General features: G+C 42.0%; 1 protein-coding gene across 7 annotated transcripts in view; it reads right to left on the bottom strand.

Annotated features, from left to right (window-relative positions):
* Positions 1-14,510, bottom strand: part of ABCC4 (ATP binding cassette subfamily C member 4) — a 166,134-nt gene that overhangs the window by 118,176 nt on the left and 33,448 nt on the right. For all 7 annotated transcript variants that reach the window (XR_006415474.1, XM_044437824.1, XM_044437822.1 and 4 more), the window contains 6 exons: positions 12,943-13,134; positions 9,073-9,167; positions 6,944-7,030; positions 1,895-1,991; positions 1,051-1,266; positions 147-287 (listed from right to left, as the gene is read on the bottom strand). Coding sequence is in view for 6 of the 7 variants with exons in the window: in XM_044437824.1 (XP_044293759.1) it covers positions 147-287; positions 1,051-1,266; positions 1,895-1,991; positions 6,944-7,030; positions 9,073-9,167; positions 12,943-13,134 (828 nt within the window). In the remaining variant the exon portion in view is untranslated. The remainder of the gene's footprint in view (positions 1-146; positions 288-1,050; positions 1,267-1,894; positions 1,992-6,943; positions 7,031-9,072; positions 9,168-12,942; positions 13,135-14,510) is intronic.

Below are 14,510 nucleotides of genomic sequence, written 5' to 3'. Positions count from 1 at the left end.
AAGGAGGAAAAAAACTCTAATACATTTGAAAATATTATACCATTTCACATCACATACATAAACACACGCTGGGAAGTTAAATACACTAAAATGCTATAAGCATAAATCATCAATAATATTTTAATTTGTGATGCCAAATATCTTACCTGTGCCAAAACACTGAGAAAGAATAGTATAAAAATTATAAAATAATTTGCCCCAGCAGCAAAATACTTCTTATAAATGCTAAATCCTATTTTCCCCTCTGAACGGGTTTCTTCTGGCAATGCAGTTAGGACAGGTTCCATCTGCATAAGAAAATTAAGTTAGAACAATCTTCAGAAAATACACAAAAAGTTTTCAAACCAGATACTTAACCGTTAATCCTATACATGTCTACCACTGAGTCAATGAGACCTGGACATTCATCTAAAAGGACTGGTACAAACAAAAAAATAATAAAATGACATCTTTTTCATTCTTACAGAGATTATGAAGTAATTTAGAAATTGTATTGTTGAGTCGTATTTTTGATGTAGGTCAGAAATATAAGATTAATTAACTTCTTCCAAGTGAGGGAAGCACAAGGCATCCAGGTAAATTTTTAAAATCCTGTTGCAATGTGTCAATATTAACAGTCTGTCAAGAGATTAAATAATTTGAGCTGAATAATAATTTTAATCATTTAATTACATTTAAAGAATTGTATATATAGACACCTTCTTGAAATACTGAAATCTCACACTGAAGGTAATTTGACAAACAAAATGTTCTAACTATGCAAAGTTAATATTGTCTCTGACTCTTTACTGTAAAGTCAAGCTTTATCCAATCAATCCACTAATTACAGTTTACAATCCTAGGCAATATTTTAACTATAAAATATAAATTCCATGAAAACAATTGAATAGTAATAATAGCTGCCCAAATGGAACATTCAAGAACCTTTAATGTGGTCTCATGTTTGCAACTTTGTCCTAAAATATGCAAAAACTCCACAGCACCCACGATCTACAGCTAAAGAACATCATTAAAAAAAAAAGTTGTTCCATATACATTCCGTGTACTCACAGGGGGAGGCTCTGCAGCACCATCTTTCTGCGACTGAACCGAAGACTCCATCGACCACATCGAGGACTGAGAAAATGTGCGGATCCTAGATAGTTGGTGACTGGGAGTTCCTGGAACAGGTAGCTGGTCATCATCCTCGGGTTTGTTCAATAAGGAAGCAAAATCTATTCCAGATCTCAGGAAGTCTGAGTAGGTACCTTTCCCTACCTCCTTACCCTAGGCATAAAAAATATAGCAGTCACTTAATATGCAAGATGGCTGATTCTGGTATGAAATAGTTTGGATCAACTTACTTAACTTCTACAGAGCTTCTACATTTTACATTGTTTCAGAACTAGGCGTCTCTCCCGCCAGCAGAAATGAGCTAAGAAGACCTTTGACAATTGCCCTTTCTCCCCTCCTAAAGCACACACTGGAGAGTTGGGGAACCCTCTGGAGCAGCGTGAGGGGCTGCACTGGGAGTTGCGGGGACAAGACGAGAAACAGGACTACACCCTTTCCATCTAAGAAAGTGTGCCAGGAACCATAAGATGGCTTATTATACCCCTCTGAGGTTCGAGTGAATGCTTAAACCTCGGAAGAAGAAGCCAGAGATCTGACCCAGCCTCCTTGCAGCCCAGACAGGCAGGATTTATTGCAGAAATGAGAGATTTTTTTCTTTAAAATTACAATTAAAATTGTATGCAGGTTAGACTGTAATACTTCAGTTTTCTTTGTATTTCCAACGTATGGCTGAAATAATTATTTCTACTTTTATTTTAAAAGCTTTCAGCTTTAGTATTTCACAAAAATATAAAAATCCAAACACTGCCAACTTGTTGGAGTAAATCTTATCTCCACCTACCTCCTTTAAAATTAAGATCTGGTTTGCAGCCTGTAAATACTGCAGCTGGTGGGTCACTAAGATGCACAGCTTTTTATGCAAAGCCTGACAGATACACCTGCAGAAGGAATGAAATCGAGTGAAACTCTGACTTTCTAAAAAAACATTAGGATGTTTTATTTCTTAAAAAATCTTGAAATGTGAGGCAAGGGATTGAGTCACTCACAATGAAATATGAGCAGAATGAATATTGCTGTATTTTAGTATCTAACATTTCTTAATAATCAATAAAACAGTGGAACAAGAATTCATCTCTGCAATGATGATGTTGATTATTGTTCTTATATCTATGCCACCCAGCTTTCAAAGCTTATTAGGCAGTTTGCAACAGTTTATAAAAGAGACAATACGATAAAAGACCATAAAATAGTCCAAAAATTGAAAAATGAATTTAAAACAGAATAAACAACATATGATATAAGGTAGACCTGTAAACCTTCTTGGACAGGTACACACCGCAAGCCCTTAAAGCTCCCGCCAAAGATTCTTGGCTTAGCTAGAGGAAACTTCCCAAATGCGGCTCTTGCAGTTCATCACAAATGTGTGATGAACAGAGACCACAACAAAGAAATCCCTGTTACTTTACAAATTTCTTTGCAATGTTGGGGGTTTGGAGGAGGAAATGCACATTCCCAAATGACATTGCTTAACCAGGAAATAGGGCAGGGGTACAGATAACACAAACCCACTTGCTATTGGCTTGGGTCATCTCCCCAAGCATTTATTGGCAACTTATCCCCATGCCTCAAACTGCAGCAACCTGAACAGGTGGACTTGAATGTGTCTCTCCTGGCTTCACGCCACTTGCCTTTCCAGCAAAGATACCCTGGGGGCAAACACAGGCTTGGAGACAAGTAGCCAAGACTGTTTCAGGACGACCTTATTAGCAATTGTGTCTTGCTTGTCTTCTGCAAATTTGAGCAACGCAGTCCATACAGAGGAACCTACACATGCAATCCACACACAAAAAACACAGAGCCCTAAACCTAGTCATATTAAATTATGTTGCATCTGTACCTATATTCCTGCAATCCTAAGAGATGCTTAATAACAGAAACCCTTTTGCCTTGACTAGAGGCCAACACATAAAGAGTGGTGAATCCAGTGTCTGTAAGGCTGTGTAACCACTCTGGATTTCACTCTGAGCACTAAAAGAGCCATCCACGGAGCAGACCCCTGTCCTAAAATAGGATCAACAGCACAAGTAGCTCCTCAACATTTCAGAGTAAAATCCAGAGCGGATGCTCAGCCTCTCTGACAATGGAGGCACAGGCTTGCACTGCAGATCAACAGTTATATCACTCCAATATACCTGCTGTCCATGGGCAGGCCCTGTACCAAGGGGTGCTTTTGAAATCTAGTCTGTGAAGCTGGGAAGAGAAGTAGGTAGGCCAGTCAGATATTAACGAACTCCTGATGTTGTTGTAAAGTTCTTGTACAAAGCAGGATAGTTGTTTTTTGAATTATGGGAGGTTGCTTATTACTATTGTTTATTAATGATAATAATACTGATTTTGAAAGTATTTCTCGGACACCCTTTAGGAGAAGAGCCTGACCATTTTGGGATTCTCTTCCTAGATCAGCCTCCTCCAATCTGGTCTGTCCAAACATTTCAGACTGCAAGTTGCAACAGGCTCATTTTAATTAGGACAGCTTATTTAAAAGTATTTCCAGGACACCTTTCAAGGAAAGAGATCTCTCGAGGTGGCTTAAGCAATTTTGTGCTTTGTATCCAAATCTCATGCACTGTGCTGATTAAAGGCTGGTGGAAGTTTTGGTCCACTGTTTCCAAGGAAGGAGGGTGCCACCTTGGGAAAGACTATGCTAAATAGTCTAATGCAGAGGTAGGCAACTGGTGATCCTCCAGATGCTTTGGCCTCGGCCTAAAGCAGCACTGCCAGTAAAGCAATTCACGTGTTGCCCAGCTCGGTCCAGAGCCCTCATTTCACCACAAGTAATTATCTCAACTCTGCCGCAGCGGATCCTAGTCGCAGTCTTATTCAGGAAATGCAGGAATTGCAAAGTAGACACGTGACTGAAAAATCAACCCACCCTGCCACAAACTCCTGCTGACCACGCCAACGCGGCCCGCACTGCCGCAAGTCACCTCGACCTGTGCGGGCCACCATTAAAGTTACTGGAAGCATGAACAGACTCCTCAGTCACGTCTCCCGACGTGCCAAGGGTGGAACGAGATGTGACCCAAGCGAGCACCAATACTGGAGCTCTTCTTAGCTGCAGTAGTGCACTTGGAGGACTGAGGGAGGCGCTCCACCCTTCCAGGTCTACCCCAGCCAGCCAGGCTGATTTCTGGTATCAGACCTTCCCAGAGGAAACCGGGCTGCATGCAAAGTGGAAAGGCTTCGGCAGGTGAGAACTAGCAGGCGAAGGAAGAACTGAGCAGCCCCCCCTGCTCCATGGCTCCCTCCTATGAACAGCTGCTCCTTATGTGAGTGTTGTGACCCACACAGCTCAAGGCAGTCCTGTTTTCCTCAGAGCAAGAAGTTCAGTAATAATAAATCAAGAGGACACACAACTAGAGCTTAGAGCTAAATTCGAACTGAACGTGTAAGTGGCTTTTTTACTGTATTGTGCACGCTGCAACTATAACTAGAAGGAGAGGGAGGGAGGGAGGGAGGAGGTCGTATCATTTGAAATAGCAAGCTGCGAACGTGCACAATGGACAAGGGTGGCCCTTCCGCCTTTCAATTGCCTTTTCAAACTAAACGACGTGCCAGCGGTATCTGGCACTGTTCTTTTGGCATGGCCGGTGCCAAAGCTGAAATGCCCTGTATAACATTTAAAAACCAATTCCGGGAACACACACGAGCATCCCTACGTTATCTCATTGCAAAGGCAAAACTGAAAAGCTTGGAAAGGGAGACCGCTGCAGCATAAAAAAGCCACTTACCGGTCCTGACTCATGTGCCCTGTGGCTCTAGCCTGATCCTGTGCCTCACGGACCAGCACCACCAGCTGTGTGTATGTATGTTTAGCCCAGAGCGAGTTTATTTCCCCGATTAAGTCCAAAGAGTGTGACTTCAGTAGACCTGAAATGACAAAATGGACTTGAGACGCACCTTGTTTAAGAAAGGGCATTGTTTCCCTAGATTCAGCAAGTGTTCAGGCCAACATGATTTCTCTGTGAGAGATACAGCTCCGCACAGACACCCCGCTAAAAGGATGGCCCGAACCGTAGGAGTTGGCTGTGTTGTCACCTGCATCTCTTTGTTGGATACACAAGGGTTTCCTAACTGGGACGTAAGGAAGCATTGTGCACTGTCTAGATCCAAGTTTTATTTTATTTTTAAAATGTAAAAGCATAATAGACAGACAAATTCATCACCAAGTGTTACTGCAAGTCCTTTACACTCAGGTTTCCCGAGGAATTTTATTTCAATTTCTTTGAATGCCTGCATTTGAATTTTCATGCAGATGAAAACAAAAGTAATAGGTAGATTAATGTGGAAAGGGGACAGACTTATGAGTACACACATGCAAAAGAATCGCTGCTGGAAATAGATCTTTTCGTTCCTACTTTAGAATCAACTTTGAAATCCAGTTTTATCATAAGAGTAAGCACTGTATTACACATGTGGCAAAGGCACAGAGTGCGAGGACTGGCTGTACTGCTAAAATATTAATACACTGAGAAAAATTAAGTACTTACAGAAACAAAATTTTGGAGACTATAAACAAATACCTGAGTAGATGTTATAGCCTTTAACTGTGCTTCTATCTCCCACAACACAGAGAAAATGACAATCATCTATATACTTGTTATTCAGACAAACTATAATTCAAAAGGGGAAGATTTCAAGTACCATCTTGCAAGAGACATTCCTTTCCCTTTTTGGTACACGCGCATGCACACACACGTCACCTCTACAACATGTATGCGCATCATATATTCAGCAACATCACTTCTTCAAAACTAATGTATAATTCATATGCAGAAGCAAACTTAATTAACCATCCAGCCAATTCGCAGGTTGAGTTTCAGATGATTTATGAACTAAGGGTGTCATCCTATGCATGCTTAGGATGCCCCTAAACTGGTGACTATCCTACAATTCCCAGCATGTCCCAGACAGCTGGAAGTTGTTGTATTTTCTCTGTCTAAACATGCATAGGATAGCCTGGTAAGCAACAGTGACACACGCACTGGTTACTTCCCGTTTAGATTACTGTAACGCACTCTACGTGGGGCTGCCCTTGAAGACAGTCCAGATAATTCAGTAGAGCTGCCAAGATGCTGTCAGGGACTGGGCGTTATTCTCATATTAACCCAGTCCTCTATCAGCTCCATTGGCTTCCCATTGAAGTCCAGGCTCAATTCAAGGTGCTGGTTATTACCTATAAAGCCCTAAAAGGCTTGGGACCAGGATACCTAAAGGAACGCCTTTTTCCCTATAAGTCCTCCCGCCCCCTGAGATCAGCAGCAGAAGCCCTCCTCCGGGAACCCTCTGTGAAAGACATTAGGAGACAGAGTACCCGGAGGAGGGCCTTCTCTGCGGTGGCGCCCCAACAATGGAATGCACTCCCCAGAGAGGTCTGCCTGGCACTGTCATTATATGTTTTTTGGTGACAGGTCAAGACCTTTTTATTCGATCAATATTTTAATATGTACCAATTGGATTTTATTGTTTGTATTTTATTGGATTTTCAGCCAGCGTGGAATAGTTAATTTATTTTATTCTGATTAATGTTGTAAGCTGTCCAGAGAAGGAAGTAATAGATGGCATACAGATTTTATAAATCAATCAGTCAGTCAGTCAGTCAGTCTCCATTGAGCTCCATGGACCTACATCCATGACAACATACTTATGAATGCCTTCTAAGTTTTTTTTAACTAGACACAACCAACCATTTTGCAAAAGGGCCCACTTCAAACAACTTCCTGAAGTGCCACGGATTAAAAAAACAACAGAGAGCAAAGATCGTAAGAAGACCTACTGTGAGACTCAATTAATAGATGGAAACCTTGATAGTACCTAGAAAGGGACCTACTTTTCAAACAGATGCCGGCTAACTTCCGCATCCACCGCACTCAATGGATCATCCAGGAGATAGATGTCTGCATCTTGATACACAGCTCTGAAGACATGCAAAGAAATACCAGCTGAATGGTTGTGAAAACAAGAGTACGGACACGAGGAATGCTGCTAAATCACTCTTCCAAGCCACAGCTCGTAAAGACCGACCCTGTGGCAAGACTGCACCGCCCTTTGAAACACCAAGGTGAATCCAGAATGGCATCAAGCACGTTTCCGTTGGCCCGAGAGTCTGCACTGTATGTTTGGGCTTTATTTTCCTTCTGCAGAAACTCTGTCCTTTTGAGTCATAAAATAAACCCCACTGGCTACTGAAGTGAACGCTCCGTCTGCCTCCTCCCATACAACGCCTCGCCCTCAAACTTGGCTTGCAATGTTCAGGTTTCAGCTTTGGCTTCAGAGTGCTGTGAGATGACGAGTAAGTGGCAGACCCGAATCCCTTTGGCGGAATGGGCCACATTTCTTTGATCAGCTCTGCCAGGATCTGCAGAGCAGCACAGCTCTCCCAGTGGCTCGATAGGCAAGGCAGCTGGTCCAGCTTGCAAACAGTTGCACGGATGGGTATTGAGCCTGTGTTGTTGGCAGGGATTCAAGCCACCACAAACAGAGAAACCAGCAGGAAGAGGTTTGGGGATGGCTGCTTTATGGCCCAGATCACTAGGTCAGGCTACCTCCAGTCCGGCCTCTCTCACCCAAGTTGCACCTGGGCCTCCTGTCCAGACTCCACTTTGCCTCTGCTATTTGAACCTCTGGCCCTACTGCATCTCCCCAAGATCTCCATCCACCTCTTCCACCCCTGATCCTGGTGCTCCTCATAGATCCCTGCTCCTCACATCCTGGTGCTAACAAATTTTGGCACTGGAGAGCTTCCAAGCTTGTATGAGGTGGCAGGCAAGTTAATTTGCTCCACAGAGGGAGGGGGGGAGGGAGTATAAATTCCCACTTAGCTACCAAACCATAATTTGCAGGGAGCTAGGATCTCAGTTGAGGGAAATGCTCTACCTCTGAGCTTCATCAGTGTTTGCATACCTAAATGTCATCCTCTGTAATGCAGCTTATTCTGAATCTCACACTGGAAGCTGTCATTAAAATTGTTCAAGCTTTTTCCCCATAGCCAGATACCCAAGTGCTAACAATATACTATAGGCTAGACCACCATAATGTACTCTGTAGGGTTTCTTCTGAAGGCAGTTCTAAAGCTTCTGCTCATGCAGAATGCAACTTCCTGCTTGCTGACAGGTGAAGACTGACACTGACAAGTCTCACCTGCAGGTATCTCCAAGCCTGCTTCAAAGTACGAGGCTTAAACCATCCTAGATCCTGATTCATCTCAAGGACCATTTCCTTCCATAAGGGCTTTCATGGCATTTGTGCTTTTGGATCAGATCCTATCCCAAATTCCATTTTACAGGCAAACCAGGAGCCAAAACAGGTGTGTGATTCACCTAGCACCTATATCTCTTTTCATTTCTGCTGAAACAGATATAAGGGGCCCTATCCAAATCTTTAGAGCCCTCTTGCCCACGAGCGAGGGTCCCAGTTTTGGAGGCCCAGTACCTATTCTAAAATCAAATGAAAATGGCACAGCTGCTTGACACAGATTTGAGGTAATGCCTGCTTTGGAACATGCACAGTCTCCGACAGGAGCAGCGCCTTCCCAGCAGCGGAGATATTCTGGACTTTTTCCAGCCAAGGAATATTCAGCTGCTTCTCTTTCAAAAGTAGATTAAAACCTCTTTCTTTTCAGGAAGTCATTGAATCACTGGTCTGCTACGCTCTGGTCTGCTGTTTTGTGCTAGATTATTTTCATGTTTATTGTTTGATTGCTGTTTTATATTGCTTAATGTCACTATCTTGTTATTGTTTAAAATTTGTTTGATGTTGATATCGTTTTAAATTTGTGTTTACTACTGTGAACTGAATATGAATAAACAGTGTATCCATTTTTAATAAAACAACAATAAAGATTATGACTATTACTACTACTGTCACTCACTTCTAATCAGAAAGTGTTTCCACCAAGTAACCATCAATTCAGCTATTCTGCAAGCAGAACTCTGCCTCAGAAAATAAGCCCCACTTTACCTGGCAAGATTAACTCTAGCTTTCTGCCCTCCACTCAGGGTAGCTCCTCTGTCTCCAATCATTGTCAAGTCTCCATCTTTCAGCAGCTCCATATCCTATTAAAACAGAAGAAGCGATTAAAATTATATATTTTGCCTGAACTGTATTTATCCCTTGACAGTTCCAAGATGGGGGGGCGGGGGGGATCACTGCTTGGTCACTTTCTTGTAACCACAGGAACTAACTAACCAGACCCCTGTAAACTGCCCAGAGAGCTTCAGCCTGACCCTCCTGGCGGAGACACTGGAGCCCAGTTGGCTCAGAGCAGCCCTAACTGGAAAGACCACACACAGCACAACGTGGTGGAAATGCTGGGCTGAAGGTCCTCGCTAGGGAGCGGTTGACGCCAGGTGGGCATGGCGACGAGCAGTGATACCAGATGGCTTGAATGGCCAGAGCCATCTTTCCCTCTCTCCCAAATTAGCGCTGCCCCCTTGTGCAAGGAGAACACGTTGGGATCAGATGACCCACACTTCTGAAACTAAAGCTTAACTTTAGTTGGATCCCCCTCAGCGCCTAGTTCAGAGCCTCATTTCTGCTAGTGCAACGTAATTTATACTAGCAGAATGACGCTGCTGGATGCTGCCCACTGTGAACACTCCCAAGCTCTACAAAAATCCTAATGATATCCATTTTAATCACTAAAAATAAATGAGATGGAAAAGATGAAGTAATTGCTGAAAAGAAGAACCTTTTTAACATGGCAGACTCCATCCATCAGTGGAATCCGAGAGATTATTTTTAGGTGTTTCTCCTGTACCCCACCACATCTGGATATTTTGATTTTGGAGCAGATTATGGGTGAGGTGAATGGAAATTGACAAAATCCCCTATTTTTAATTCATTGACATATGTTTTCTGTTAGTAGAGCTGTAACACCAGATAGTATCATACTACTCTATAGCATTTATAAAAATACAACAAATTACTGGCATATAGGAATCCATATACTCAATGGAGTTTTAGAGAACTTATCACTGGAATTAAATTAGTCGCAAAGTTGTTTCCGACCCATCGTGACTTCATGGATAACATTGCTCCAGGCCTTCCTGTCCTCCACCATCCCCCAGAGTCCACTTAAGCTCACACCAACTGCTTCAGTGACTCCATCCAGCCATCTCATCCTCTGCCGTCCCCTTCTTCTCTTGCTGTCAATTGTTCCCAGCATTAGGCTCTTCTCCAGGGAGTCCTTCCTTCTCATTAGGTGGCCAAAGTATTTGAGTTTCATCTTCAGAATCTGGCCTTCTAAAGAGCAGTCAGGGTTGATCTCCTCCAGGACTGACCGGTTTGATCGCCTTGCACTCCAAGGGACTCGCAGGAGTCTCCTCCAGCACCACAGTTCAAAGGCCTCAATCCTTCGGCACTCAGCCTTCCTTATGGTCCAGCTTTCACAGACATACATTGCAACTGGGAAAACCATAGCCTTGACTATACGAACTTTTGCTGGCAGGGTGATGTCTATGCTTTTTAGTATGCTGTCTAGATTTGCCATGGCTTTCCTCCCCAAGAGCACGCGTCTTTTAATTTCTTGGCTGCAGTCCCCATCTGCTGTGCTCTTGGAGACCAAGAAAATAAAATCTGTCACTACCTCCATTTCTTCCCCATCTATTTGCCAGGAAGTGAGAGGACCAGATGCCATGATCTTAGTTTTCTTAATGTTGAGTTTCAAGCCAACTTTTGCACTCTCCTCCTTCACCTGCATCAAGAGGCTCTTTAGTTCTTCTTCACTTTCTGCCATTAGAGTGGTATCATCTGCATCATCTGAGGTTGTTGATATTTCTCCCCGCAATCTTAATTCCAACTTATGATTCATCTAGCCCCGCCTTTCTCATGATGTGCTCTGCATATAAGTTAAATAGGCAGGGCGACAGTATACAGCCTTGTCGAACTCCTTTCTCAATTTTAAACCAATCAGTGGTTCTGTGTCCAGTTCTCACTGTTGCTTCTTGACCCGCATATAGGTTTCTCAAGAGACAAATAAGATGGTCTGGTACTCCCATCTCTTTAAGAACTTGCCACAATTTGTTGTGATCCACACAATCAAAGGCTTTAGCATAGTCAATGAAGCAGAAGTAGATGTTTTTCTGGAACTCTCTCAAATAAATTCAGATTGCTAAGAATCAAACCCATGGATTCTACAGATTGGCTTTTCCTGATTCAAACATTCTACAGACTTGTGGACCTTTTATTTTTCATAATTTCACACTGACTAATTTTATATTATATAATTTTAAAAGCTCAAAAATGTGCATTTCCTCCATAGACTAAAGGATTTGGGGGAGTAGATTTGTACATTTTGGGGAATGCGAATTTGCACAACCCTGAATTTACACAAATGCAATTTTGCACACTTCAATTTTGTCAGTGAACAGACAATAGACTGAAAGTTGTCTTACAATCCACAAAACAGAATGGATTTTACAGCATCCATACATCCTTAGGTACAGCATCCATACATCTTGTAAGCTAGATAATATTTCTAAGACCTCCCCTTTTAAAAATCATGTGCATGTTCATTCATGGAAGAGCTTCAGGTGGAAGTAATAGGACACCACGCTAAAAAGAACAGTTTATTAAGCTCCTAAGGCTTTGTGAAATTTTCACTCACTTTCAAAAAACATGTTTTATACTCTATAAACTCACGAGAACTGGGATCTGAATTTTAGAAAAAGATCTATCTTTCAATATTGCCACAGAAGATTAGGGCACCCACTGTACTTAAAAAGAAAAACAAGCATGTTTTGCAGAAGCTTTTAAACTGTCTTCTTTTCATCTATCTTGCTGTTGATAGTGGCATCATAACATGCCATGGACTGGTTGTATTGCATAATACTTTTTTCAAGCTGCCAAGAAATGTATCTGTCCTTTAGCTAAAGTGGCTTACCATCCTTCTAAATCACACCTGCCAAATTAAAAGAAAAGGGTCTTCTCAGCATAGGTGAAATGCTCTGAAGCATTTTTCAAAAAGATATACCAGCCGTAAGAACGAACAGCACTATTTAGGGGCTGTAATACTTCTCGCATTTACAACTTCCCCCTTCAATCATGGCAATTGGAAAGATACTTAACATGCATCATTTTTTGCAGGATTTAATTTATCCTTTTAAATATCAAGGGGATATGTTTTGAAAGGTTGTAACAATGTACATTAGACCAGCCATTTGAATAAACATTTTGAACAAACATCCATTACAGTGACCATATTAAACTTCTCTCCATTCATTTGCTCATGAAAATGAATTTGTTCTGCAGCCGATCTAAAAATTCCAAGATGTTACTTTATTTGGTAAATGTTTGTAAATTATTGAGCAATTTATGTATGCCCATACATCTCGATTATCTCTTTTGTACTCTGCCTGCGTTCTACCTGAATTGACCAATGTCAAAAATGGCTCCCTTTCTAACCCAGTAATCCAATTTTGTAATTTGCCTTAGATTTATATCCCACCTGAAATCTAAGGTTTGAAGGCACATTGATCTCTCTGTGTGTGTATGTGTACATATACTTCAAAATCCATCTACAAACACACACACCATCAAGCCATAGGGATTGTGCAGACAGTCCTTAGCTAAATAACATGGTTGTACCCAAGACAACACAAGAGCTGACATAAATAGCATAAAGGATGTCTAGTGCCGGTTTATTTTCTGATGCTTGCAAGCATGGTTAATCTAACAAGACTACACTTCCATCTTGTTATTCAGTAAGCAACAAAGCTATTTACTGCCTTACGAATATTCACTTCCATACAAGAAAGCAGGAAAGGAAAAATACTCTTCCATAGCAAGATGTACAACTCAGCATTCATTCAGGAGAGGAAAAACACTTACTTTTTTAAGAGCACAGGCTCTTAGAACCTTTTCATATTTTTCTTTGTGATATTCTTTCCCAAATAATATGTTATTTCTTACAGTGCCAGAAAACACCCATGGTTGCTGAGAAACATAGGCTATTCTTCCTCGAACATCTATGAAGCCTTTGTTTGGAGAGAGTTCACCAAGGATAGCACTTAAGAGGGAAGACTGAAATTACAGGATGGGGAAAGAGGGGAGAGAATAAAGTTTAGCTTTTCAGTGACACTAAAAAATGTAAACATATACACCTAAATGAACGGCAAGTCCTACTGGTATTGTTATGCACAAAGATAATGCCTTCAATCAAAGGAAGAGATTAGAAACTGGCCTCCACACTGCATGCTGTGTTGGTTCAGTTCCAGTTTCCCTCCTTCGCATGTTCCACTCCACAGGTTTCTTACCTATTTATTAAAGTCACTGAGAAGGTTTGCATCAGCCTCAGAGACTTTCCAATAGTTACCATCCACCACTGTGTCCTCTACCCAACTATCTCATCTCCCACAAGTCTCCCGATGCCAGAGTCACTTCCTTTTGAACATATTAATCATCCCCCCTTCCTTCGTTCCCAGAAGACCATCCACATGCAATGGTCCGCTAAACAATGGCAAGCCGCATCCAGTATTCAGGGCCCAGTATCAAGGGAATCGTTTCTCCTCTTTGTGTGAAAGAGAGGTATCCCAGTTACGCCATGACCAGCCAAACTGGGCAGGGTCACATATGCCAGACAGAAGGGCTTGGGGCAAGCAGGGAATGGAATCGAAGACCAAAGTCACGAACAGTGAAAAGGAGCACTTACACAGAGCACATCCAATTCAGGCAGAACTTTGCGCCATTAAGTTTCAACAGCCACAGTTTCTCAGGGATTCCTCAACGGCCTTGCATATAGAAGTTGCTTTAGTGGCAGACATAAGAGCCTTTTCACTGAGCCATAGCAGCACAGATTGGGCTATCACACACTTTGATAGTTTCGGAATACATTAAGTATTTTATCCATTTCTTCAGGGTTATTTTCCTCAAGGCACCGGTGTGCCACAAGGACACGCACACGCATTTCAGATATACCTTGGCTTATTAATCTGAAATATGCACAAGCCTTGCACCCACATGAGCCCTCTTCCCACCGTGCTTTCCTTCCACGGCACACTGCAATGCAATTTTTCCTAGATCAATTAATCCTAGATTTCCCTCTGTCCGACTTAGGAAACTCTGGTTACCAGGATTAAAATGAATCAAAATCCCACTTCAAAGCATGGTTTTATTTCCTGGTAACTTCAGTTTCCCAGTCTAGACCATGGTCACTTAATCTAAGAAATCTTCAGCCATGGCATTTCAAGGTAAGCCAAGATACATATGTACAAAGCTGGTGCTAACCTCCTTTTTTTCCTAAAACTATTATTTACAGCAGAGATGCTGATGTTGCTCATCTGGAGTGACCTCCAACAGGTCTCAGAGTAATAGATGCAAAACCCACATAAAAGTATTTTGCAAGAATTATCTGACTTTCCTGTCCCTTTGGAATCTAACATACATTAGAGAACAAACAC

The sequence above is a fragment of the Varanus komodoensis genome, unplaced genomic scaffold, assembly GCF_004798865.1.
Source record: "Varanus komodoensis strain SLA01 unplaced genomic scaffold, ASM479886v1 scaffold31, whole genome shotgun sequence".
NCBI classification, from domain to species: Eukaryota; Metazoa; Chordata; class Lepidosauria; order Squamata; family Varanidae; genus Varanus; species Varanus komodoensis.
This window is presented reverse-complemented; position numbering and strand designations above follow the sequence as displayed.